Here is a 27,459-nt window from a genome sequence, read left to right as displayed (position 1 = left end):
AAGGGAAGCTATGCTTGCTAGTTGTGGCAACACTAGGGATAAGGGCATATATATTTTGCAGGGTACAGTTACAATTAATACACCCGTAAACAGCATACAGGATTTACTTCATCCCTATGGCATTTTGATAGGCTTGGTTCCACTGAGTTTTATCCATAATTTTCAGAAGTTTCCTTAAGTTCTTTTATATCCTCTGTGCTCCTCATGTGATTTTCTTCTTTTTCAAATCAGGCTGAACACAGGTTACTTGAGGAGCAGAAAAGAGTGCAGGTGTACTTACATGAAACAACGCTCGAAAAACTTGCAAAGACTTGTGAAAAGGTGCTAATTGAAAAACATTTAGAGATTTTCCATTCAGAATTCCAGAATCTGTTAAATGATGATAAGAATGAGGATTTGGGACGAATGTATCAGCTGGTTGCTAGAATACCAGATGGACTAGGTGAACTTCGGAATTTGTTGGAAAGCCACATCTGCAATCAAGGTTTGGCAGCTATAGAAAAGTGTGGTGAAGCTGCAGGTAACGTAAGTATCATAACGGAACCTTTAATTTTTGTTTCTCTGTTCGTTGTTTGCTTCCATATATTTCATGCTCATAGATTGTGAAAGTACTAAGTCCAACAGATCCAGTTTCATGTAGGTGTTATGACTGCCTGCTCCTCTCCAACTGCCGACTTGCATGGCAGAGTTGTTAGCACATCATGCTACAATGCCAGGGGTCCCAGGTTTGGATGCTCGGTTTTCTTTGTGAGTGCCCCTTCATCAATTTCATTATATCATCACTCATCCTCATTTCCACGATTAGCCGAATGTGGCAGAAAAGCAATGGTAAATCACAAATTAAAAACCTCTGCTGCTTTTGCTACAACGTCAGTACCCCTACTGAATTTTTCACCTTTTTTCTTTCCAAACAACATGTAACTTTAAAAATGTCATTTTCATGGCTTTTCTCCGAAAACATAAATACTACTCGTCACTGAAATCACAGCAGTCGTAGCTCAGACGAACTGTCTTCCATGCAAATGAAAACATATTTCAGGTTTGTGCGACTTAGTCACTATTTATATATATTCTTTGGTATTTCTAAAAATTAAAAATACAAAATTATTTATTACTTACGTAAAGTGGGTATTTATTTTGTACACCGACAACGTTTCAGGAACCACTGTTTCCTTCTTCAGGTCCTATATTTCAGCTATCTGAATATTGCCATAGCCACGTCAATTCTTACTCTCGTCATGGAAAGGATTAGGTGTCATATGGTAAAGGAAAAATATTTGGAAAATGCTAAAACATTAGCTGGCCCCATACTTATTGTTATTAAAATAATCACTATAAAACCTTCCACTAAAAGACCCTCGTGCAAGTTAAAACTTTTTTTAAAAAAAGAAAAGATGCCCTCTTATCGCACTATTCTCATTCGGACTGCCTGTGCTTTTCTTATCGTATGCCTGAGGTCACAGGCGAGTTGATTCTCCCCTCCTCTTCAATGCCCCTTCATTTCTTCTCTTCATTATGACATTTCAAGATCAAAATTGCATGTAACTTGGGCTTCGCGTATTACATTAGAGCTCACCTGGAATCCAATTTTCTCGTATTCCCGTTTCTCCCATTTTTTGAGCATTTCAATCCATAGTTCGTCTATAACACCATCTTCTCTGTTAAGTTTATTCTCTCTATTTTTACAAATGTACGAGACCTCGTAGACATTCCTCCTAAGCAATTTTTCCTCTTCCCTTATAATTTCTCGTTCCTCTATTTGGTGTCATTCCTCTATAGTGCTCTGATAGTCCGGTCCCCCTTATATCTTTATCATGTTCCTTCCAACCTATGCCCATGCTTCTACCTGTTTGTCCTATATACTCTTTATTGCATTGACATTTAATCTTATATACCCCTTTCTTCCTTTCCTCATTATCTTCCTTTTTCATTCACTCTCTTTTGTAATTCTTAAAGTGTTGTCGGTGTACAAAATAAATACTCACTTTACGTAAGTAATAAATAATTTTGTATTTTTAATTTTTAGAAATACCAAAGAATATAAATGAAAACAATCTTTCCCCCTTAATCCTTATTTAAACTATATTTTTGCCACTTGTCACGTGTGTTAGCAATAGGATTTGTACTTTACACAGCTCATTTTTCTCTAGTGTACAATTTATGGAATTTTGCTGCCCATCTGACAGCAGGCTGTACACAAAACGAAACACCATTAGCACTATCTTGGAGAAAAGTCTGTTTGAAAGAACTACTACATTATTGCAAATAGGAAACCACCTCCATCCTGTTTTTTGATAGCGCCCTTTGAAGAAAATAGTTTTCCCCTAATTTTGCTCAAGGCTGAAATAAGAAACATTTTTTTTGAGAAATATTGCAACCTTGCAAATTCCTAAACTCACACCCACCACTCTAATGGTACATGGTGGAACCAAAGGGTTTAAATGGTGTTATATTCTCAATCATTACGTCTTGAGTTCTCTCTTCAGTGAAACACATGCATCTCCTCTCTGAAGACTCAATTTAGACTTGACAATGAAGATTCAGCTGATGCACAATAAGTCAATTGAAAATATTGGTTTTCACAAGATTTGTAGTGTAAATGAAGAATATGTTGTTTTATAAATAAATATTTTTTTGTAATCTGAAATAAGAGCTTCACACCATTTTTCCAGTTCAGTTTTGTTGTTAAATTAAAAAGAAATGTGGCTTATACAAGTGTAAATATGTTTTTTCATGACTAAATCCCAAGTGAGACGGCAGTGTTTGTATTTTGCTTGTTATAAAAGCCTGGTTGTAGTCATTCAGGGTTGCAAGGGGCCACCTTCTAGGAAGGAATTCAAAAGCATTACCTCTCTTGACATTGTATGTCCTGGAACTGCATGCATGAAGACTATTGCGGCCCTGGCATCGGAACCCACAACTAGTATAGGTTGTATTTGGATGCCTTCGTATTTCGTGCTTTCAGTCAGTGATAAGGAATTTATCTCTGTAGCAGCTTTAATGAATAAATTGTAAAAGCACATACAGTAGAGTCTCGCTTATCTGACATAAACTGGCCGGCAGAACGTCGCATAAGCAAAAATGTCGGATAATAGGGAGTGTTAAGAAAAAACCTATTAAATGTCAAACTAATGTTATAATTTTACACATTACGAATCTAATACAGTAGTCATGTTTTACAACAATATAAAAAAAATTAATTAGAGTCAGAGAAACTAAAAATACACTATACTCACGCTCGCAACTTGTAGTTCTTGTTCCCGATTGATGATTTTTTTTCCCCGGTGGTATGTCGGATAAACGAGACTGTACTGTATTATATTTTCATGTAAGAGCCCTGGCCACCATCTTGTTTCTGTTAAGGGCTAGTCCCTGCATTCGTGATGGATGCAAATAGCCATTGTGCTGATGCTATCATAATTTTAAACATTGAAACATTCACCCTTATTGAGGCAGTTATTTAGTGAGAAATGAAACATGCATGCCCAAGTCCTGTTCAGATTTTACCAGTACAGAAACAAACCTGTAAATTGTGTTATATTATTTGCTTAAGTGCAGCTAAAATTATCTCTTGTACAAAAGTTCTTCTTTCGTGTCATATAACAGCATGCACACAATATAACATACTTGTGTGACATAAAAGAACAATGAAAGTACTGTCAAGAGATTCATTTACTTGTATTATTGTCCTAAAATATTTATATATGCTCTTTCAGGATCCAAAGGTATATGTAAATACTATTTTAGAAGTCCATAAAAAGTACAATGCTTTGGTGTTAACAGCATTCAACAATGACTCTGGATTCGTGGCTGCACTTGACAAGGCATGTGGACGTTTCATTAACAGTAATGCTGTGACGAAACAAGCCAATAGTTCTTCCAAATCCCCTGAGTTGCTAGCAAAGTATTGTGATATTTTATTAAAGAAGAGCAGCAAGAACCCTGAGGAGGCTGAGCTTGAAGACACATTGAATCAAGTGGTGAGTATTTTTTTAAGTGGTATGATGTGGTCACAATTTTTTTATTACCATAGGTTTTAGAAATGATAAGTAATATTTTTCGTAATTATAGCTGACCTCCATGGTGGAGTGGTTATCACAGCAAGCTACGATGCCAGGGGTCCAAGGTTTGAATCCTAACTTACGTATGAATGTTCTTTGTTAGTGTCCATTCATCAATTTCATCATATCCTTATTCATCCTGATCTTCGTGCTTTTCACAGTGACTATTTTCAAGAAAACTTAATCATTTGAAACTGAAATGGCATAACATTATCTGCAACCTATACTTCTCCAGGTTTAACCACTTAGGCCCTTACTAGAGGCACATATTTTTGGTAAATAAGAAAGCAAAATTTCGGTACAAAAACAGTCTTCAATTTTGGGTTCAAAACTGGTAAATAAAATAAAATTTTGGTGTTATAGCGGTGAAGAAACAGATCAAAAGCGTTATATAAAATGTCATTTTGGTTTTAAAATTGTGAACATAATCCAAAATTTGATTTAAAAATTGTACTTATTACAAAATAAACATAACCCTTCTAATAGCTCATTTATGTAGTTACCAGAGTATTAAGTTTATTCCTGTATAAAGGGATCCATTCTTGCTTCTCAAATATTTACAGCAGAATTATTCAATTTTCCATGAATTGCATAACTCTCAGGATAATTCAAACATCAGAAAGTGTTGAGTCTGTAAATAAACTCTAAATTCCGTGTTTAAGACTGTTTCGCATTTTGCAGTTCATTTCGCATCATTTCGTGACAAAACAGGTTAGGAAAATGCATCTCGCACCTTCCAGAAACGTGAAAAATTAACATTAAAATGTGTTATTTCACATTTCGTGTTTTCGTCAAAAACGAAATATGCATGCCCCTAGGAATTACCATAAGAAATTGAATCTGTCGTTGGTAGCTTGCCACATTTCTGCAAACCTGGAATTTACTCCTTCACGATCTCTAGCTTAGCTCCTCACACAAGCTTACTGAGGCATAAACTTATATTTTGAAGCTCAAGTAAGGGGCTTCTGAAGACCTTGTCCCAGCAGAAGATATATTAGCATTTAATTATTGAGTATGGTTCAATGTGCTTTTCATTCCAGATGGTTGTGTTCAAGTACATAGAAGATAAGGATGTGTTCCAGAAATTCTACAGCAAAATGCTGGCAAAGAGATTGGTCCAACACATGTCTGCCAGTGATGACGCTGAAGCCTCCATGATCTCAAAATTAAAACAGGCTTGCGGCTTTGAGTATACGTCTAAGCTTCAACGAATGTTCCAGGTGGGTTGAATTGACGTTTGAAATCAGGGACATCACAGTGACTGCTTTTTATTTATTCATTGAATCATTTGTATTATTATTGATGTTTCTAAATAAAGATTTAAGTTACAGCATTGTGTAGTGGAACATATGAGATTTATGCTGTGAATATATTCCAAGAGAATTTCATTTGTCACTTGGTTGTCCTGAGCTTCACACTGGAAAATGGTGTGCGATATTTCCACCAAACAGTGAACAGTTTCTCTCTTAAATTGAAAATAAAAATATGTTTCTTGAACCTTTTAGATAATGTAGCAAGTCTTACATTTCCAAAAATGGCATTCTTGTGAAGCTAGGACATAATATGTGTTAAAGTGCAATGGCAGGCTAGCTGGGACGTGCTATATATAGCATATGATTATTCACAAGGAGTTCTAAACACAGTATAATTTGGGTCCTTCCCAGCTGATATAGATTGACAATAGAAAACTTTTGATTCTACACTATGTTTTATGTTCTTTTCTGGTTTTCAAGTATATCATTTATCCAGTAATTCATTTTTCATAGGCAGGTGATTCCGTAATGCTTCAGATTTACAGTATTACTACAGTGTAACCCTGATTTGAAGTTCCTCTATTTTATATATATTCCTGCATTATACATTCAATCTTCATGGTCCCAACGTAGCAAAATGTTAAGAAATTTTCCTCGATTTTACATTTTCCTGCATATTAAGTTTTTCCAGTTTGGTCCCTTGGAAAACGTAAAATCGAGGTTCCACTGTATTTATTATAATTATTGTTTTGGCCATTTCATTATCATCTGTTGTGTATTTAATCAGAATAGCCTAAGATTACGATCAGAAATTTCAAATACAGTACACCTGTATTCGAACAGTTCTTTTAGAATATATCTGCTTTGTTTTTTCAGGACATTGGTGTGTCGAAGGATCTAAACGAGCAATTCCGGAAACATCTAGTTAATTCTAATGACACATTGGACATAGACTTTAGTATACAAGTTCTTTCATCAGGTTCATGGCCCTTCCAGCAGTCCTTTTCTTTTTCCTTGCCTACGGAGGTAAGTTATATTTATATATAAATGCACACCAATTATTGTTAGAGCCACATATTTATGATAAATAATAGATCAAGATTTCAATTCAAAAACTGGGCACATTTTGGTACAAAAAGTGGTACATGAAATGGCATTTCAGTGTTAAAAGTGATCAACATTACCCTAAATTTGATTTTAAAAATCACACTTATTACACAAAGTAAACATTTCCCTTCTAATAGTACATTTTATGTAGCTATCAGAGTATTAGGTTTATTCTCATATAAAGCAGTCCATTCTTACTTCTCAAATATTTAGAGCAGAATTAATAAATTTTCCGTGATTTGTGTAACTCGCAGGATAATTCAGACTTCAGAAAGTGTTGTGCTGGTAAATAAACTCTAAATTTTGTGTTTATGAGTTTATTTTGCATTTTGCAGTTCATTTTACATCGTTTCGTGTAATCATATACAATAAAACCATGATGGAAAACACTTTTCCCAAAAATCCCAAAAGTTGACAAGTTTTTCAATAATGTGTTTGTAGAAGAAATCTAATTATTTTAAACCATTTAGATCTAATCAAAAATATTTCAACAAGGACCATTTTGTTAACTTTTACAGACACCTGAAAGAAATATGTGAAATTTACATCCATAATAAATTTTTTTATTAAAACTTGGAAAAAATTGCAAGATCATGTTTATAAAATTAAAGTTCTTAGTCATTTCATTGTGTGTTATGCATAGATGTTATTAATAAAACATTTAAACACATGATAATTTTTTATAATCCAAGTAGAGTTTTCATAACATTCTAAGCTTTTTTTCAGCAGTGTGGGACACTTCTCAATAGCAGATATACCTTGAATGAAATTATGAAAGATTGGTTGCATATTTTCTCTACCATTTCTTGATTGAGGCACTATGCACATTGAATAAGTGTTACTAGGTATTCATTGTAAGTGTGTTAATCATCTCTTTACATGCAAAATGTGTGAAGTTTTTGTGGTAATTCTGTAATAAATACAAAATTTTGCATGAAAAAGAAACATGGATAGTTTTTTTTTTAATGAAAACTGGAGAGGTTATTATTTTTTTAACTTTATGAAAAATGATTTTACCATCTAGAATTTTTGTTCATAATTTTAAACTTAGAATCTTCATATGAAGATATTTGTTATTTGACATTTTAAACTTCTTATGCCATGTGCCAGTAACATTCTTGTTAAAAACCACACAATACAAATAAACAGCATGATATCTCTTAACAAGGATATTTTTTGTTATTAATTTTGATGTAATTATCATCATTTTAATTGTTAATCAACTCTAATTTCAATCAATGAAAAGTGCAGATTTTTCTTATCATTAAATAACAGCAATGTTTAGATATAAGCAAAAGAATAAATAAAGCAATAATTCTGTTATGTTTGCAAAGAATAATTGAATCCTGTATTGATTTTGTGGTAATGTTAACTTGGTGCTTTTCTTAATTACAGCTTGAAAAAAGCGTGCATCGATTCAATGGATTCTACAGTGGCCAGCATAGTGGTAGGAAACTGAATTGGCTATATAACATGTCCAAAGGAGAACTCTTAACGAATTGCTTCAAGAACCGGTAAGATTTGTCTTACTTTACATGTGATATGGCTTCCTTGTTAGATTTGCCTGTAGTAAATTTGCAGGGTATGGCACACTGGCACACGAGGCCACTGAAATTAATAGAACCATTGTAAGTAAGTCTTGCAGATAAAGTTAGTAATTTGCTTACATGTATAGGGTGATCCATAAGAATTCCTTCCAGGGTTTTGAATGTTTATAGTACAAGAACTATTAACACATACAGCAAAAAGGTGTACAGTGAAACCCCGATTTTATGTTCCTGCATTATATGTTTTCCAGCTTAATACTTCATCCAGTCAGGCCCTGGCAAAAGTCCATGTTAAATAATAGGACGTTCACCTCAATCTTACGTTTGTTCTAACTCCCGTTTCCCGCTTTATTCGTTTTTTGAGCCGTGCCGATGTCTTAAAATTTGGCAGAAAGCTGTTCTGTTGACCACGCAGAGTTCTCCCTCCTTTTTCTTGCTTTCGAAGCTGGTTCATTCACCACGCGACCTTGATTTTCCAGATGTTAGGCTTTCATGCCAGAGGAGTGAGCGAAGAGGCATGGTTCAGTGAAAGGTGGGGGCGGGAGGCAGGGAATCACAGCTTGCATTTGTCGCACCTTTCTTGACGGACAGGAAGGGAAAACTGCACTTCTTGCATTCCCGGTAAAGATACAACAAGCGCACTGTTGCAAACAGATTCTCGCTAAATGGTGCCTGCCTTAGAATTTGGACAATGAAAGTTCACCCTCCCGACTTCGAGTGGAAAATTGACAACAGGACTTGATCACCATTCGCTTCTTTGCCCACACAGATTTACGGAATCCTTTCTAGTTGACTGGAACGAAAAAGAAAAGCAAGAAGGGGTCTTGTTTCCTTTCTTGTCTGCAACATTGGAATAGAAAAAAATAAGAACGGTTCACCAACCTCTGCTATCCGATACTGAATAAGAACTGCACTACTTCTTTAATGGGAAGTCGTTTAGATTCCTAAGGAAATACGATTGGATCTAGTCTATATTTCACTGTAAATTATTATAAATCTGAAGTTTTTTCATGAATGCTATGTCATTTGGTCATCAGAATGAAGCTGAAGCTAAAGTGATTCTTTTTTTCTATGGGTAGAGTCAGTATTCTCTAGGAGCAGTAAAATTTAGTGCACATCTAAATACCATTAAAATGCTTATTTGGGCCAAAAGAGCATATATTTATTTACTGTTTCTCATTTGCTGGGGAGCCGGGGTCGCCTAGTCGGTAGAGCATCTGACTGCTACACTGGAAATCCGGTTTGATTCCTGGGGTGGGTGATCTAAGCTGCCTCATAAACCAGCTCTGGAGCTCACCTAGCCTCAAATAAATGGGTACCGTGGGGGATAAAGGCTGCCCAAGCATGGTGCTGATAACATCACCCCCAAATTGGCTAAGAGCGAAGAATAGGGACGGTAAAGGCAACCAGAGCATGGTGCTGGTCACATCATCTCCCACATACCCCTATGTGGGTCCCGGCATGGTGCAAAGTGCACAGTGAACTTTACCTTCACTTTTTCTCGTTTCTTGGGGAAGGGGGAGGGGGGTGTGTGCCCTCATCTCCCCTAAGGTATCAGCATGATATGGTATGTAATTACTAAAAGGTACCAAGTATTTCTGCCCCGATCTTGCTCGTGTGGAGAGACAACCAATTAGCATAAAGGCGAAAAGCTATCATCCCTTCTTTTTTCCCTCTGCGGTATACAATTAAGCAGTTGCTCCTGGATACGTGCATTCTACGAACATAGCGTACTGCCTACAAGTAAAAATAAAAAAAGTCACCAATCCCTCCCCCCACACACAAGCTCATTAATCTGCCACTGGTGTGCATGATTCAGCCCCACCCGTTTTTTATTTATTAGCCCCCGAGAAACGTAAAATCGGGGTTCCACTGTATATCAGTACAAGAAGTATCTCTCGAAGTTTGCACTTGCAATAGGTTTCAATCGTGTAATTGTAGATTTATCCACTAGGTGTCAGTATAATGCAGTTAACACAAGCATGGTGTGTACTGCTGAACATAAAGTGTACTGCATTTTAGAATTCACTAAATGTGAGTCGGTTGTGATGGTACAATGGAGATTTCGTATGAAATATTGAACAGAAGCACCTACAGACACGACAGTTCATGTGGTACAACAAGTTCAAGGAGGCTGTAAACCTTTTGTGAGAAACATTTGCCTGGAGTCCTAAAAAGTCAACACGTTGCACAAGCCAGGAATTGCAGATGTCACAGCCAACTGTGTGGTGTATTCTATGCAAACACCTTCATGTGAAACCATATCAGGTGCAGCTGTTGCAGACACTGAGACTCCTGGATCACAATCATCATTTCCAGTTCTGTCTGGATTTCAAAGAGAGGCGAGAGGAAGATGATTTTGCTGATAGTGATTTTTAGTGACAAGGTGGTTTCATCTCTCTAGAATGTTGAACCGACACAATGTATGCATTTGAGGCATGGAAAACCCTCATATAGTGGTGCAACACATCCATGATTCCTCTAAAGTGAATATGGTTTGTGCAATTTCCTCATGAAAAGTGTATGGGTCACGCAACTGCCAACTGTTGCATGCGTAGTGTACCTAGACATATGCAACAGTGACTAATCTCATAATTATGGGAAGATAGCGAGGACTTCATTTTTCAGCAAGATGGAGTTCCCTTCATCCATTCCATCCAAAACAAAGAAACTTTTAACTCTCTACAATGAACAGTTCTCATTTTACAGTGGTTTTTAATTCGAACACCAAGGAGACATGAAAAAAATTCAAATTATCCAAAATTCGAATTTACAAAAACATGTATCATTAGAGATGCTACTGAATAATTCAAATTATCGAAGTTCAAATAAAAATAGAACCCACTTTGACAAACATCCAATTCTCATATTGTTTGAAATTCATGATTGTAGTAACTTCATATGTACGTAATGGGCAAAAAGGACGTATGTGAAATATCTGCAATTTTTTATATATAACATGTTGGGCACCACAAAATGATATAGAAATCTATTTTTAAATTACCCAGGGGAAAAAAAGATTGTTTTGCTAAAACAAATTGATAGTCCCTGATAGTCTGTTAAAAACCCTCTGTTAATAACAAGATAAATCTGCAACACTTCACAAAGTATGAAAATAAAACAGGAATACAGGAATCTTGTATTTCATCCCCACCACTTGTATAAAAGGAAGGTGGGATTTGGTGTTCCTGCATGCCACATGAATACATTAAACTTCCTAATAAATGTAAAGTTCAGTAATATTACATTGTTAACATGCATCTGTTTTTGCAGGTACACCTTACAAGCTTCAACGTTCCAGATGGCTGTGCTCCTGCAGTACAATAGTAGTGAGACGTGGACTGTTCAGCAGTTGTACGAGTCCACCCAGATAAAGATGGATTTCCTGATACAGGTGCTGCAAATTCTGCTCAAGGCAAAACTACTACAGTCTGATGATGATGAAAATGACCTCCAGAGTACCTCAATTGTGTCACTGTTCACAGGCTACAAAAAGTAAGTACTATTTTCCGGCAGGCTGGTTTTTACATTAAACTGTGAATTTGTATTTCTAATCTTGTCTATTGAGCCTTAATATCATTCCAATAATCACTCAGATCACCTTGGTGGCCAAGCATGTGAAATGATTGGTTACGTTGTTGATGTACTTAGTTGTGTATTGTTAAATATACAGTGGAACCCCGATTTTACATTTTTGCACGTTCTTTATACATAACGTTATACATTCAATCTTGATGGTCCCAACAGAGCAAAATGTTGTAATAACATTTTCCTCGCTTTTACATTTCCCCCACATTTTAATTTTTCGTAAATCGAGGTTCCATTGTATTTGCATAAGGTGAATCATTGTATTGCTTAACACAATTACTGCTGTATCAAGGCTTTTTGGAAATTTATAACTAGTATTATAATAATAATAGTAATAATAATCCATGGTGCAACAGCCGGTTCGGTCCAGGGCCTACCTACCAACTGCCAAGGTGGGAGATCATCCGACCAGTTGACATGAGGTCAGCTCGACGAAAGGCCAGTCGTCATTGTAGGTTTCCATGACTGGGTTATGCTACTCATTTGTAGCTCCCCAATTTCCTCACGATGGTGAGTGGCCACCAGTTCCATACACAGGCCGAAATCTCGGGAGAAAAGTTGTTATGCTTCCACCGGGAGTCTCAAACCTGCACGCATCCCGTAGCCGGAGCCCAGAGCATGATGCCTTAGGCCTTAGACTAGGGATGTGCCGAAGCCGATTACAGATGTATGAAAATCGTCCAAAATTGACATATCGGTATCGGAATCGGCAAAAATCCGATATTTAAACCGGTACAGATTATACTAGAGTTTTACCTTCTAATAAGTTTTATATTCTAGCTTTGTAAGCTTTATTGAAAATTTGGGTATGATTTGTCATTATTCTAGAGTTTCTCATTCAGAGGATCAACCTAACTATAAATCGGAAATAAAACAGTACATTGCTGAACCAGGATCTGCTGTTGTGTTGGAAATTCAAAAATGAGTATTCAAACCTGAAGCAAGTGCTGAGAAAATACTTGAGCATACCTGCTGCATCAGTATTCAGTGGTTGAGTATTCAGTGTTGCTGAACAGATTTGCGATAAGAGAAGAAGTAGGTTACTTCCAGAAGTGCTTCCAAATCTTGTATTTCTGAAGTTGAATCTAGCAGAACAGGAATTCATTTTGCATGTCAAAGAACTGTTTGTGTACTAATGTTAAATCTCTAGATTCACATAACCTTTTGTAGATGCAAATGTACAATCGCATCTCTTGAGAATATATATGTATATACATATGATATGCAATAGAAATGTACATACCAAATTTATTTTTGTCATGCAGAAAATAACATCCCATTTCTGTTTAATAATCTTATGTATCGGAATCGGTTAAATATCGGCATCGGTTCCAAAAATTATCGGTGAGTACATCGGCATCGGTAAATTTTCAGCTTCGTCACATCCCTACCTTAGACCATCAAGCATTGTAAGCAGTATGGTTATTACAACAAAGATTAACATTTCCTGCATCCAAATATTTACACATTGCCTCTGAAGTGCAGACAAACATTGCCTCTGAAGTGCAGGCTGTATTAATTGGATTATTATGAAATTTTTGGGGGAAGCTTTTGACATTGTAAGGTTTCCTATGCAAATTCATTTTGACAAGATTATAAGTAAATGGAGGAACATTTTTTGCATACTGTGCATATTTTAGAGAATTTGTTGGGATTGTTACCGCTTTTGGCCAAATAATAGGATTTGCCTGTTTGGAAGCAATAGTTAATTAAAATTAATTTAATTAAACCCTAGATGACCACGAAGTCAACTGATTGAATTGGCTAGCACTTTGTGATTGTAGGGTAATTCTTTAGTGGATCATTGATGTTATTTAGTTATTTGATTTCTGTTCAATTCCAACAGGAAAGAAGAGAAAAAAGTTATCTCTGAGTTCAGATTTGAAAATATGAATAGACTGAAAGGTTTCAACAGTACAACACATTGTTATTCAAGTAAGATGGGAAACACTTTTAATTTGCATTTACAGTTTTCCTAATCTTTGGGCAGGGGGATGAAGTTAGACAGGTTATTTGAATGGGGGGGGGGGGTGTGACAATTGCTGTAAGAAGGCAGGTGGTATCTGGCAAGTGATCTTTTAATTGAGATGGTGTGGCTAAGTTTCTAAAATTTCAGAAGTCTCTCCATGTTGAACTATTCTTTGCAGCATTTCCTAATCCATGTTGAACTATTCTTTGCAGCATTTCCTAAAAATGAAGCATTATCTCGCCAACAGACACTATCCACATCTAACTATAAGCCTCACAAGTATGAAATATTGTCAGTAAAAGTGGATAGCTTTATGTATTGTCTTTTGTGTTGTTTTTTAACTTTTTTCTGTTTCCTGTAGGATTTTCATGTTAATTTGTATTTTGTAAGTTTTAGTGCACATTTTAAAGGTTTGTGTGGCATATTTTGCTAGTTTTTAGTACATATAAATCCTCTGTCTACTTATATTTTACTGAGTGAGTTACATGTAAGTTTATAAATATCAGACAGGAAGTCCTACTAATGAATATTTTTATCCCTCTACTTTCTTACTTTTAATCCAGTTTTATTGATAATGATTAATTTAGTTTGGTTTATATTCATGTTTGAGGAATAAAATATGTGGTTTTATAATAGTCTCAATAATGTAATTTTATAACATACAGGAAAACCTCGTTAATACGATATTGGTTAATACAAAGTACCCGTTAATCGGAAGTTCTTCCCATTCCCCAGCCGATAAGATAAGATTTTTAATGTATTTCGGTACTGATAAATCGAAATACTGCAATTTTTAATATGAAGTTGTTTACAAGACCTTTTGGGAAAACTGGTTTTGCTTAATTCAAGGTAGACACCTGCATAAGCTTGGGTGTTGTTTTAAATTGACCTTGATATGTTTCCTTGTCCTAAGAGCTGTTGACAACTCTGGGAAGCAGCCCAAAATGCCCACTGGACTTGCATTCTTTGTCAATGTGCATGGTAGATCAAGCTCTTTCGCTGCTGAATACGCCATTGTAAATATTTACCAGTGCCAGATGAGAAATGTGAGATAAGATCGCAGGAGTTTTCCAAAATAAAGATGTGTCGTGCCCGGAAGTCTCGCTCGCCCATCTGTCTAACTCTGAGCTCGGTATTCAGCAATTTCCCGTGGGCGAGGAACTCTTGGGCTGGTAACCGACAGCTTCCGGTAACCACTTTCATTCAAAGTGTGTTCTTTGCGCCCTGTAGAACTTCGTAAAAAAGGGAAACTGTTGCAGATAATCAAAGCTACATAGGCCAACAAAAGATTGTCAACCTGCTTAATGCGTTGTCATCTAGGTTTATGCAAAATTTTACCTCGATCTTACGTATGTTGTAACTCCCGTTTCCTGCTTCATACGTTTTCCAACTGTACCAATGTCATAAAATTTGCCATGCTGATGTGAGTACCCGGGCATATTCAGGGCAAGGGTGGAAGTGGATCCCTCCTCCTATCCTTTGGCATCTAAAGTCAAGCAACCAGTTCTGAATATGTCCTTCAAAACTAACAAAAATCATTGGATAAGAAAAGAAAAAAAAGTGGGCCTCCTTGGTGGCGCAGTGGTAGCATCGCCACCTTGTACCTGGTGGAGGCACATAGTGCTTTTAAATTTGTACACTTATTGGAGAAAAACGTTATCACTCGGGCACTTTGAGACCAATCTACTTCTGGTAACTTTTGTTTGGAAGTAAAATCATCAGGGCATGCAACCGTGTACAATTCAGAATGCCCAACCGAAAGGGGGGGGGGGGCCCTTGACCCCCGAATTTCAATGGGAAAGAAATGAATCTGATGCATCTTCCCAATCAGCATTATGATCATCTTCAGCCACTTCATCGCCCTCTGGCCTGACACTGTCACATTGTGTCTGTGTCATCTAGAAATTCACAAATTTCCCTTTCACTCAATTGCCTTTTTCCGGACATGTTTGGCCGAACAGTCGAGTCAACATAAAAAAAAGTAATTTCCAGAAGACAAGATGCAAGGAATTACCGCACACCAGGAACAAAGGCCCACAGCGAACACAGAGAGACACAAAACACAGCACACTTGTCTACTTGCAGCTCTGTTCATATCTGTTGTGACCTGCCTGCGATGCAAAAAGAGGGAAAGTGTGGGAGGGGGGTGGGAGAGTTGGTTGCACCAATTTCACCGACAAAGACTTCAGGGCCTCGAATTTCCGAGAAAAATTCCTTGCTTCGCCTTCTGGCATCGAGTGTCCTATTTCCCTTCCTTTGTTGAAGTCTGGCGTCATACGTGCTAATGGCTTGGCTAGGTCTATTCCTAGACCCTTGTGGTGCCAGACATCCAAATCAGCCTCCTGCAAATAACTCTGGGCTAATGGCAAAAGCAAGCATCGGATTACCCAAGTTTTCATTTGCTGCAGCTTCCCACACATGACCTTCATCGGTTGCAAAGGGGTGGGGAAATGCCTAGTGACTTTTCAAAACATTCACAAAACGAATGTCAGTGTTTCCAACCTAAAATAAAAGTATCAAGGTCCTAAAAGCACCAGAATTTTCAATTCTGCCGAGTGTTACATATATGTAACAGGGGTGAAGTCGGACCTTATGTTTGTGATTACATATATGTAACACCAAATCAAAAAAAGAAAAAAGGAGACCTCCCCCCCCCTTTCTCCTACAACATATCATTCTCCGCCACTGGTGTGCACGGCAATGCGATAATTGCAGAATTCAGGTCCCTCTTTCTTGTTTGAATGCAGCTGTCTGCATAGGAAATGTTGCCCGTATTATTGTTTGTTGCATTGTAAAATGTAAAGCAAGGATCATTTCTCTCTTCTTCACACTGCTGATAAAAGTTCAGTCTTTGAGAATCGTGTTATCTTTGAAATGTGGAGGATTTTCTCCTTGGCCAACTGTTGCTTGAACTTCCAGCTGGTCTCATTGCACACCATGTGTTTACGCTGAAGCTGGCACCAGTGTTTTGTCTAGCATCTGCAAAGCTCTGGCTTGCCGATAACAGCATTGACTCGTCTGGTGCAAAGGAAGAAGTGTCATTGTTTTGAATCTCTCAAAGCTGTTTTCATTTGACGATAACAAAATTAGATATCCTGAAAGAAAGAAGAGTTAAAGCAACTTCATGATGCATACAAAGTTGAATATAATATAATCACTGCTTTTCTTCAGCCAAACTGAAATGTATGCACAAAAACTGAAATACACATTTGGAAGTACATGTATTTCGCCACCTTTCCACGAGATGGTAGGTGTGTGCACCTTGTGCACACCGAGAGACAGTTGTTTGAAAATGGCAGCTTCGCTTGAGATGTTCGACACAGTTGAGCTGCGGAGTGTGATTCAGTTTCTGTGGTAAAAGGGACAGAAACCACGTGAAAGCTATCGTGAGTTGTGTGCAGCGTATGGTGACACGTGCATGACATTCACAAATGTCTGTAACTGGTGTGCAAAGTTCAACGCAGGACATGTAAATGTCTTTGGTGAACCCAGTTCTGAACGGCTCTGTGGAGGCATTGAGGACCGGTGGTCAACAATCCAAACAACAACGGATGCAGTGGGCATTTCATGTGACTATGTCCCCACACAACTCGCACCACAGCATATGGAGGACCGTATGGGATATAGTTTTGAGCATTTGCTCAGGTACCATAGGGCTGAAAACTCATTCCTCAACCTGGGCCTCCCCAATGGCGCAGTGGTAGCATCTTCGCCTTGTAATCAAGGGGTCCCGGGTTCGATACCTGGTGGAGGCACATAGTGGTTCGGATCCCACTTTAAACTGTAGGTCCAGTCCCGATTAGCCTTACTGTGCATAAAGTGGACTTAAAACACCAAATCAAACAAATCATTCCTCGACCGCATTGTTATCGGGGACGAATCGTGGGTTTTTCATTACACCCCTGAACGAAAGCGACATAGTATGGTATGGAAACACACAAACTCGCCCCCACCCAAAAAATTCAGGACAAGTTTTGCTTACCGTTTTCTGGGACAGCCAGGGTGTCATTCTTGCTGATTTTGGGGTAAAAGGAGCAACTGTAAATGCTGCTGCATATTGTGCCCCACTGGATCGTCCACGAACTGGTCTGCACCATAAACGTCCAACAAAATCTCTGGAGGAGTTCATCATTCTCCATGGCAATGCTCGTCCCCATGTGGCTGCATCAGTGATGCAAAAAGTTAATTCCTGGCATTGGGAAATTCTCAAGCATACAGCATAGCCTTTCGCCTGTTCGACCCACTGAAGGAACACCTTGCTGGCAAACACTTCAGCTGCAACACAGAAGTTGTGACAGCCGTGCGTCGTTGGTTTTACGCGTCCAGCTGAAATATTTTTACCACATGGGCATCAAAAAATTGGTGTCATGGAGGGACAATGTGAATGGATGTTATGTGGAAAAGTAGAGTAATGTTCAACCTTCAAAATTTATATTTCAGTTTGGCTGTAAAATATTTTTTATATTACTTTTTGATATCGCCTCGTAAATCACACAATGCTCAATGTAGGAATGGATGCTGAAACCGATATAAAAAATGTTTTTCAAGCGGTAAAGTTTTGGCAGACCGAGTGTTTGACCTCCAGAATGCTCCTAAATCCAACAATAAATTGTCGATTAACGTCAGAGTAAATAACAATCCCTCATTTTGATATCAAAATGTGCAAGTTTCATAATGCTTGTCTTGAGTTCATTTTATGCTGATGGACTAATTGGGACTAAATATACAGTTTAAAGTGGAATCCAAACCCGGATGATTATTGAGTGCGGCGCTGTTTAATGTATCCTCGGATCCACATTCGGTGCAAACATATCGCAAGTTGCGTGTTTCCATTTTCAGGGTGGATTACAATGCAACTCGAGGAAGAGTTTGGACTGCTCCCTGGAAAGGGGGTTTGGGGGGGATGAATATGAAGTTGGCGGAAGCAAAGAAAATGTGACTTTTTTTATGAGGTACAGTGGAACCCCGATTTTGCGTTCCCGGATTATACATTTTCCCGCACTATGCATTCAATCTCGATGGTCCCAACATAGGAAAACGCTATGAGATTTTCCTCAATTTTACATTTTCCCGGCATTTTTAGTTTTTTCAGCTTAGTCCCCTGAACGTAAAATCGAGGTTGCACTGTATTTTTAGACAGCCGAACCAGAATGAAATTTACAGCCCCAACTTTCTTTTTGTCTGGTGCTGAGAATGGTTGTGTTGTGTCTCCCAATAGATCTTATCTTATCAGTTACCCTGTAATGGACATTGCTCTAGTAAACCCATATGATATCCAATATTCATTCTGTCAGATTATCTCCCAACTTTTGCTGGCGCCAGTGTGACTGCTGTCAATATTCTTGCTACGTCTCATTCGTGGGTAAGATAATGTAAGGCAAGGCTCCACGTTATGGGTGCCACTAATGCTACGAACTTATGTAATGCCCCACGTTAGGAGCGCCTCTATGCTATGCCCTTGGGGTACATACTTAAAATTGTTATTTACCACGGCTACAGATATCTTAATCTCAGGGGATAGGTTCTTTGTTTGAGAATTCCAAATAAGAAAGCGTTTTATAGCCAAGAGGATATAGTTAAATGCGGATCTATATTCTGAGAACTATACAAAAATACAGAGAAAAAATATATATAGCGACATTGAAATATATCGAAAATTTACGTCGGTTACATTCTTCTTGAAAGGAAATCTTCTTCTTCTTTCTCTTCGTAATTATGGAAAGGCTTCTTCTTCTTCTCTCTCTTGATGATAGATAGAATAGGCTTCTTCTTCTTTGATTATGGAAAAGGCTTCTTCTTCTTTTCTTCTTTTGATTATAGAAATAAGCTTCTTCTTCTTTAATTATGGAAAAGGCTTCTTCGTCTTTTCTTTGATTATGGAAAAGGCTTCTTCTTCTTTTCCTTTTGATTATAGAATAGGCTTCTTCTTCTTTGATTCTGGAAAGACTTCTTTTATTATTTCTTCTATATATAAGAAATCTAGTTGCGTCGTCTCGCTTCCTTTTTTTTATGCCTTATATATGTTTTCTTTCCCTTTCCCCGTTTCTTTGGCAAACGATACAAGCTATACTTATATAAAGGAGTAGGGTCGACTAAACTGACACTAGCGCCACCTCCTATGTAACGACCAAAGGGGAATAACCAGGATCGCTAATAACAAGCGCTGCCAATGGCCCAGTGCAACTAAAAAGAAGCGCAACCGTAAAGTGCTTCGGGGCGTCTAATTGACCACAGCGTCACCGGGGAACGGACAAATGCAAAAGCTGACGATGTTCTCCTCGTCAGAGAATCAAAAAGAAATTGAGATACATTTCTGAATTCATTTGCTCGCTTAATAACTTTCCTAAACGTTTCATCTGCGGCTATATTCTTAATTCTTTTAAATTACTATATACATCATTCTATTTACTTCTATTATAATATTTGAACTCTTCTTTTATATATTTCTCAATTTACTATAATATATATCATCCCTCTTCTCCGCTCTAAGTTTTTTATAATTTTCTTCACTCCTCTTTATATAGCGTGCTGCCATCTCTTGTCGATTCCGAGAAACCATTCCTCCTTGCAACATTCATTGTGTCGTGTGAAACTGGCACGTGACATTCTTTGAGTTTCGCTTGCAATAAACGAGAGATTGTTTTCCTTTCCGTAGGTCTCAGTTGAAACGGGTTTCTCATGAACTAGAATTGTAATAATTTCGTGGAAGAGCAACAACTGCACAATTGAAAGAAAATACCGTTTTTTTAAGACTTTTTTGGTGAAAACGTTTGCATGTTCTATTTTCCTTCCCACAACATGCATCCTGTGTATATTCCGTTATGGGGGTAATTTATAGTGTAATTTATTTACACCTGAAAAATAGGTGCCATTTTGAAAAGTTTGGATAACTCGAAGTTGACATTTTGTGGTCCCTTGAACTTCGTATTAATGAGGTTTTCCTGTAATAGGAAATCTTGCAGATAAAGTTAGTAATTCGTTTACACTATTATTTTATTTGAAATTTTGCTTCTTGTCAAAAAATTAATTTGTATGTAGTATTATTTCTCTGTATTGAGCACACTAAAATAGTGTTGAAAAGAACTTTCAGACCGAAGCAACATGGGGCTCATCTAGTCTGTAGAGAAGCATTTACTGCACAGTTCAATCAGCATATGCAGCTTGTTGCATGGCCTCTGTATGAAAGGTATTTCTGAAGGTAGGTATACAAATGACACATGTAGCATGTCACTTTGTTCTGAATACTCCCTGATGTGTGTGTTCAAAAGTTCATAACAGTACTTACCACGGTTTTTCTCTTTATAATGATGTTTCCATAGCTGTGGATCACATAATTTTGCCTAATTTCGCACTATATTCAGTGTTCATCAATATAGAATGTTCACTTTCCGATTGCAGCAAGAAACTGAGGGTAAACATTAATATTCCAATGAAAACTGAACTGAAAATTGAACAGGAGACCACCCACAAACACATTGAGGAGGATAGGAAACTCCTCATCCAGGCCGCAATCGTTCGAATCATGAAGATGAGGAAGGTTCTGAAGCACCAGCAGCTTGTTGCGGAAGTCCTGAATCAGCTGTCATCTCGATTCAAGCCAAGGGTTCATGTAATCAAGGTAATGTCCCCCTTTTTTACCTAATAGGAAAAGTACAGAAGTATCACAAACCTTAAAACTGACATTTTTTCAACTCATGTTCATTCAATTTTTGTTACAGTAATCCTGATATGCGTGACACAGAAATTGTAACAAAATGTTTCCAGCCTTTCACTTTATAATGTTGACAGGTCATCTATTTTGCAATGTTGTGTCTTTTAGTGTGTTTTTCTTCCCTGACGTTTATTTCTACTGTTGGTAGTAGTAGTTATAACTTAGGATATTTCTATTTCATGGTTACCTCCCAGTTCAAAGGATGCAAGGGAATGCCTTAAGTCAGAATGAAATGTACAATTTGAACAAAAATATCTGCTACCGTGAACGTGTTGAAACCAGTTATTTTAGAACTGTAGGAACTCGCTAGGAGAAAATTTCATTCATATGCAAAGTTTGAACATGCAATCCAATGTGGCACCTGTTCTGGCAGGAATACAGATGATGTTCATTTTAATCACATTGTAAGAATAATGAGAGACACACTTATCTTGTGCTTTGTGGCTTTACATCACTTATTGTCCAAATTACATGATATTTTCTAAACTGAAGCAACCATGCATGGGCATTTGTCTGCAGCTAGCAGACAGTTTTCACTTAACCTGTTTTCCACTCTGTGTGTTTCATGCAATGAATGAATTAATTAATTTAAAAGTTTTGGTTGCGTGAGCACATATGGCCAGTTTGTACTCTTCAGAATGTTCTGGGGGGGTTTAAGAAGAGGTGTAAAGAATCCCTTGAGAATGGTTAAAACTGCATGGTTGTAAAGGGACCTGCACAGGACATACACAACACATTAAAAACTTCCTTAGAAACAATGTAAAAGGCCTGGTCTTCTCAAAAATCTAAAAACATTCCTTAAAATATGGGCAAGCCTCCAAAAGGGAGTGGTTAGCCCACTGAGCTACAGTGCCAGGGGTCCCAGTTCGAATCCCAACCTGAGTATGGGTATCTAAAGATATCTGTTTGGCAGTTTACTAGGAGATAGGTAATTTACTCTGATAAGCTTACTCTTAATTTTTCCACGTAGGGTTTTCTCGCAATCGATTTCGTCACCCATCTGGGGCTTCGTTACGCATGTCCTGTCTTGCTGTGGGCAGCGTGGTTCCTTCTTCTTCCGCTTGTGCTCGTGGCAGCACTAGTTGATGCGGTTTTTTTACTTTATGCTGTTCTCGTGCGGGTGTAGTGCTTCCTTCTTCTTTTTTTTTTTTTTTTTTTTTTAGAAAAAAGTATTTTCAGGGAATTTCCCCCCTTTCCCCCTTCATGTGTATGCCAAATGGGCATAAATTATATATCGTCTGAATCTGTGATTTATTCTGCGTACAATGGTATATCGTTCATATCTCCAGGGCAAATAGTCTCTAAGCTAAAGTCATTTCAAGGTACTGCTGCATTTTGAAGCTTGAATCAGTGGCGTGACGACCATTCCTTTTGGGGGTACAACTCAAGTTACATTGGTCATATGATGATAATGCAAATATTTGTGTGTTCCTTACATGTCAGCGATCATTTCCATGTGCATGTCGACAGTCATGTACTTTTTTCTTGAGGCGGGGGGGGGGCAACCAATTTTTTTTCTGAAATTTTGGAATTTTGAGAGTTAGCCCCCTCCCCCTGCCACATATACGCCGAATTTGCATAAATTTCATATAGTCTGAATCTCTGGTTCATTCCGCGTACAACGGTATATCACTCATCTCTCTAGGGCAATTAGTCTCCGATCTACACTCATTTAATTGAAACTCTGCATTTTGCTCAAAATCTGCTCGGGACCGAGAGGCTTACATGTGAAAATGGCCTTGGGACTCAAAAGGTTAACATTGCATGACACGTGACACATTGGAGGGTCCAGCCTTTGCAGCAAATGACTATGGGTGAGATGACATTATCCAGTATGAAGCTGAGTTAAATAGACCTCTTCTCGACAGGAGAGATGGTAAGAGAAACACCATGCACACCAATGATGTGCTTGATAGAGTGAAGAAGGTTGTTCTGCCAAGTGTTGATATGGGAGCAACGAATCACATTCTGCAGGTCCCTGTCTTGCAAAAGGTGAAGAACAGTGCTGTCTGCAGCAGCAGACTTTACGTCAGGAACCCATACCCATAAGGAATTCTTGACTAAATAGATGAACTGTACTTTTAATCGATTTCCTTTGTTTCTCTGGATGGTGTCTCTTTTTAAAATTATCTTCTTTTTTTTTTCAGAAATGTATAGACATTTTGATAGAGAAGGAATACTTGGAGAGAACAGAAGGCCAGAAGGACACTTACAGCTACCTAGCATGATTACTCTATTGTTCTAGATAAGGAACACTACAACTGACCTTTCTGTAGCTTTGTGATGTTTACCAGTTAAATCAACATTTCAGTTTTGAAGAGTGAAAATGAAGTTTAAGAAAACTAAACACCCCTATAAAGGATGAATTCAATAAAAATTACAGGAATTTGTGATTTCATTCTGTTAGCAGTGTCTTCTTTTTGGGCCACAAATCTTATGTCATTTGGGAAAAACTCATAACCTATAATTAAAAAAAAAATCATTTTATTGGTCACAACAAATTCTGTCGTCAAAAGTTCTACACTAAATATTCCAACTACTAACATAAATTTTGTTATCATTTTATTGGATCAAACATTGTTGCACCCATGATTATTAACCGAGTACTGTTGTATAAACCAATATTTTCATAAAGTTTAAAATTTATTCCTGAGTTTTGTTATTATCCAGCCATTGTGACTTTAACTAAATTGACAAGGTTGCTAGGATCAGTTTACTGTTTTCATCTGAAGTGATAAATAAATATAAAGAGACAAAAGAGTCACTGGCCATGAAATGGTTTCAACAAGTAGTTCCTTGTCATATATGTTTTTGTCTAATGTGTATAGTGTGCGTGTATATGAAATGGATGCATGTATATATGAGTATTGCAGTGTGAATATGTTAGTTCTTTTCTTCAAAATGCCTCATTGTTAATACGCAATATACTATATTGTTAATACGCAATATACTAGAGAATGTACACAATAAAAAGCAAACTTTATTTTTTAAAAAAGAAAAACGATAAACTTCACCTGATCTGTTATTTACAGCGGTGGATGGCTGTTAAAGTGAAAAGTAATTTTGAGATGATTTATTTTAAAGCTTAATTTCATTAATTGTATGAAAAAATACATGATTTGTATATTTGATGTGCATAGCAAAATTGTCATTATAGACAATTTGTATTTATCTTGACAATTATAAAAATAACTTCTCATTGTTATTTAATAATTTTGCAACAGTATTTTGTATATACTTATCTGTAGCTCAGATAATTTGATTTTAGTAAATTTAAATTGTAGATGCAGTTTTTGGTAAGTGCAGAGAATGGCGGTTATGGATGCTAACTTGAGGTAACTTGCTCATGGAAAGGGGGCAAGTGGGATGTATCATAAAATAACGTGATATTTTTTGCTTATACAGTAATAAAATTGGAACTGAAAGCTAAACAAACTTTGAAATATCTGGGTGCACAACATTGTAACACCACCACAATCTCCACTAATTTATAACTCTCATCCCTCCCCCACTGCACCCTTAACTTGAGAGAATTTTGACATATGTGCATCTAGAACACAATGTTGGATTTTACATAAAACTACACACGCATGTAAGAGCAGCATAACAATAAGGGTCATAGTTGGCAACATGTACAAACATACATGTGTTTATAGACATTTTTTTGTTTACAATTTGAATAATAATCACTACATATCATCATCAATCACTGCATGTGTTTAAAGCCCTTCAGCCACTTGCCTATGGAGTTCCATTGTATTTTAATTTGATGAAAAGATTCTCTCAGATAAGTTGTGGAAAGGATTCCAAGCTTTCGAGAGCTAATGTCACTCTCATCTTCAGGGTAGAAGTGATGTTAGCTCCAAAGTTTGGAATCCTTTCCACAACTCATCTGGTCGATAGCCTGAGAGAATCTTTTCATCATCCGTCGCCAGGAAATCTTCAAGCCTTACTTTTAATTTTAATTTGATTAAATGCTGGGTATGATATTAGATTATCAGACAATTCCCTGATTTCTTTCATATTTCGCATACTCACTAATTTAGACCGCTTAATCACGAATCTGCAGTTAAAATTTGGCGCTCAGGTGTGGAACTTGCAAAATAACGTATAGAAGGTTGCGATTTTACAATACAAAGAAAGGCATAATTTCGTTAATAATTCGAATACTCACTAATTATGGAGTCCTGATGACTTATCTGCAGTTAAGATTTAGTGGTCACGTGTAGAAATTGTAAATTAACGTGTAGAAGTTGTAAAATAACATTGTGAATAAGCACGCTGATTCTCGATACATAAACAACATGGAAGCCATTTTTCTCATATGAACAAGAGATGTTCGCAATTCGTTACGTTGCGTTCAGTACAGTACTCAAGGTTGCTAAAGTGTTGTGCGATATTTGAGACCTGTTATTTGTTGCGTTCAGTACACAAGGTTGCTAAAGTGTTGCACGTTAAGGGAGACCCTCAGTTGTTCATGTGAGGAAGATGGCATCTTTTGAAGGAAGGAAGTAATGCCCGTTTTTCAGTAAGTTTTGCCTTGAAAAAGCCATTTTTATAGTTAGTTTCAGTTGGGTAAATATTAATAATACGGGGGCATTCGTTCATATTTTGCATACTCACTAATTTAGGACACTTGATCACGATACTGTGGTTGAAATTTGTCGCTCAAGTGCTACGAAACTGACATTTTTTTAAGGTGCCTGGTCGCAATTAGCATTAAACCCCTTTAATGATGCACGGGTAGCTCCACGAACCATTCTCGTATAGCCCCACAAATCATTCATGGATAGCCCCACAAACCATGCACAGCAAGGTTAGGTTAGGTTAGACAAACATAGTTAAAATTTATAGCATATTGTAGGTTAGTCGCGTGTTACTCACAAATCCAAAATATAAAAAAGGAAAGTTAAAAATTGTACTTATGAATGTGAGTATATTGTTCCTCCTGTAGACCGACGTTTCAGAGATTGACTATCTCTTTCTTCAGGTTCATAAAAAAACTAGGTACTTGACATAGTACTGCGTCAAAAATGTAATATGTGGATTGTGGTTAAGGGTTGGTTTGGATACATTTAAAATATTATGTTTTTGCTATTAGAAGTACGTTAAAAGCATGCCGTTCCCTAAGAAAACTTGTACAATAGACCTATTCACAGATAAAAAGGTAAAAATCGAAAAAAAAAACCTGCTTGAAAAACAATGCAACTTGCAGGTTCGGCCATTCCTACCCAACTGTGCATCCTAATCCACATGAAGGTCACCACAATCCTCATATTACATTTTTGACGCAGTACTATGTCAAGTACCTAGTTTTTTTATGAACCTGAAGAAAAAGATAGTCAATCTCTGAAACGTCGTTCTACAGGAGGAACAATATACTCACATTCGTAAGTACAATTTTTAACTTTCCTTTTTTATATAGTTAAAATTTGGGGTCATAGTAATATCAGGAATATATATTTTCTTCTTTAAGTATTCGAAACTCAAAATCTTGAGATAAATAATGAGCAATTGTGCATTGTCGGTTGCAATCACGAATCCCCTTATTTTGCAAGTTCCACACGTGAGTGCCAAATTTTAACTGCAGATTCGTGATTAGGAGCCCTAAATTATAGAGTATGCGAAATATGAACGAAATCGAGGAATTGTCCGGTATTGTAAAATCGCTCCAAATGCTGCATGGATTTCATATGTGAGAAATGAAAGTGAGGTAGATGTCTGAAACCCAAATAAGACTCATGCTACATTTTGTTCCCTGTATTCTTCAGGTAATAACTGAAAAAACAATATAAAATTTTCATAAACAGATTGCATTGCTTCTATTACACTTGTGGTCCTTCTAGATTTACTTGAAAACCAGTGTGTATATTTTGAAGAAGAGAAAAAATAACTGCAGCTTTTTAACCTGCACAGTAATTTTTAATTGTTTCCTTACTCGTCACTAATAAGATATTGGTGTAATACATATTTTTTTGACAGCAATGATTACTGGTGGGAGCATATTTTATGGTTTGAATCCTATTTTAAATTATGAAACCAAAGTAGCCAATTTGTCCATAAAGAAGCCTGCAGACAAACATATGTTTGATAGCAGAGCAGAAAATAATGCAAAATGTAATTAAAATTACTTCAAGTGTAGAAGCCAGAGAATAAAAGAAATACACACCCAATAAAGTTTGTAGGATTGAAACAGGCTAAATATATCTTGCATGAAGTAATT

The 27,459-nt window shown here is 37.0% G+C and overlaps 1 protein-coding gene across 7 annotated transcripts in view; it reads left to right on the top strand.

Annotated features, from left to right (window-relative positions):
* The window catches only part of Cul1 (cullin 1), a 39,430-nt gene extending 15,548 nt beyond the window's left edge, over positions 1 to 23,882 (top strand). For all 7 annotated transcript variants that reach the window (XM_083143067.1, XM_083143061.1, XM_083143064.1 and 4 more), the window contains exons 8-15: positions 232 to 525; positions 3,717 to 3,980; positions 5,102 to 5,281; positions 6,191 to 6,340; positions 7,817 to 7,935; positions 11,242 to 11,463; positions 20,924 to 21,143; positions 23,384 to 23,882. In XM_083143067.1, coding sequence (XP_082999193.1) covers positions 232 to 525; positions 3,717 to 3,980; positions 5,102 to 5,281; positions 6,191 to 6,340; positions 7,817 to 7,935; positions 11,242 to 11,463; positions 20,924 to 21,143; positions 23,384 to 23,464 — 1,530 coding nt within the window. In that variant the 3' untranslated portion in view covers positions 23,465 to 23,882. The remainder of the gene's footprint in view (positions 1 to 231; positions 526 to 3,716; positions 3,981 to 5,101; positions 5,282 to 6,190; positions 6,341 to 7,816; positions 7,936 to 11,241; positions 11,464 to 20,923; positions 21,144 to 23,383) is intronic.
* Positions 23,883 to 27,459: the final 3,577 nt, after the last annotated feature.

This window comes from Lepisma saccharinum, chromosome 21, assembly GCF_977018435.1.
Source record: "Lepisma saccharinum chromosome 21, izLepSacc3.1, whole genome shotgun sequence".
Classification (NCBI taxonomy): Eukaryota; Metazoa; Arthropoda; class Insecta; order Zygentoma; family Lepismatidae; genus Lepisma; species Lepisma saccharinum.
This window is presented reverse-complemented; position numbering and strand designations above follow the sequence as displayed.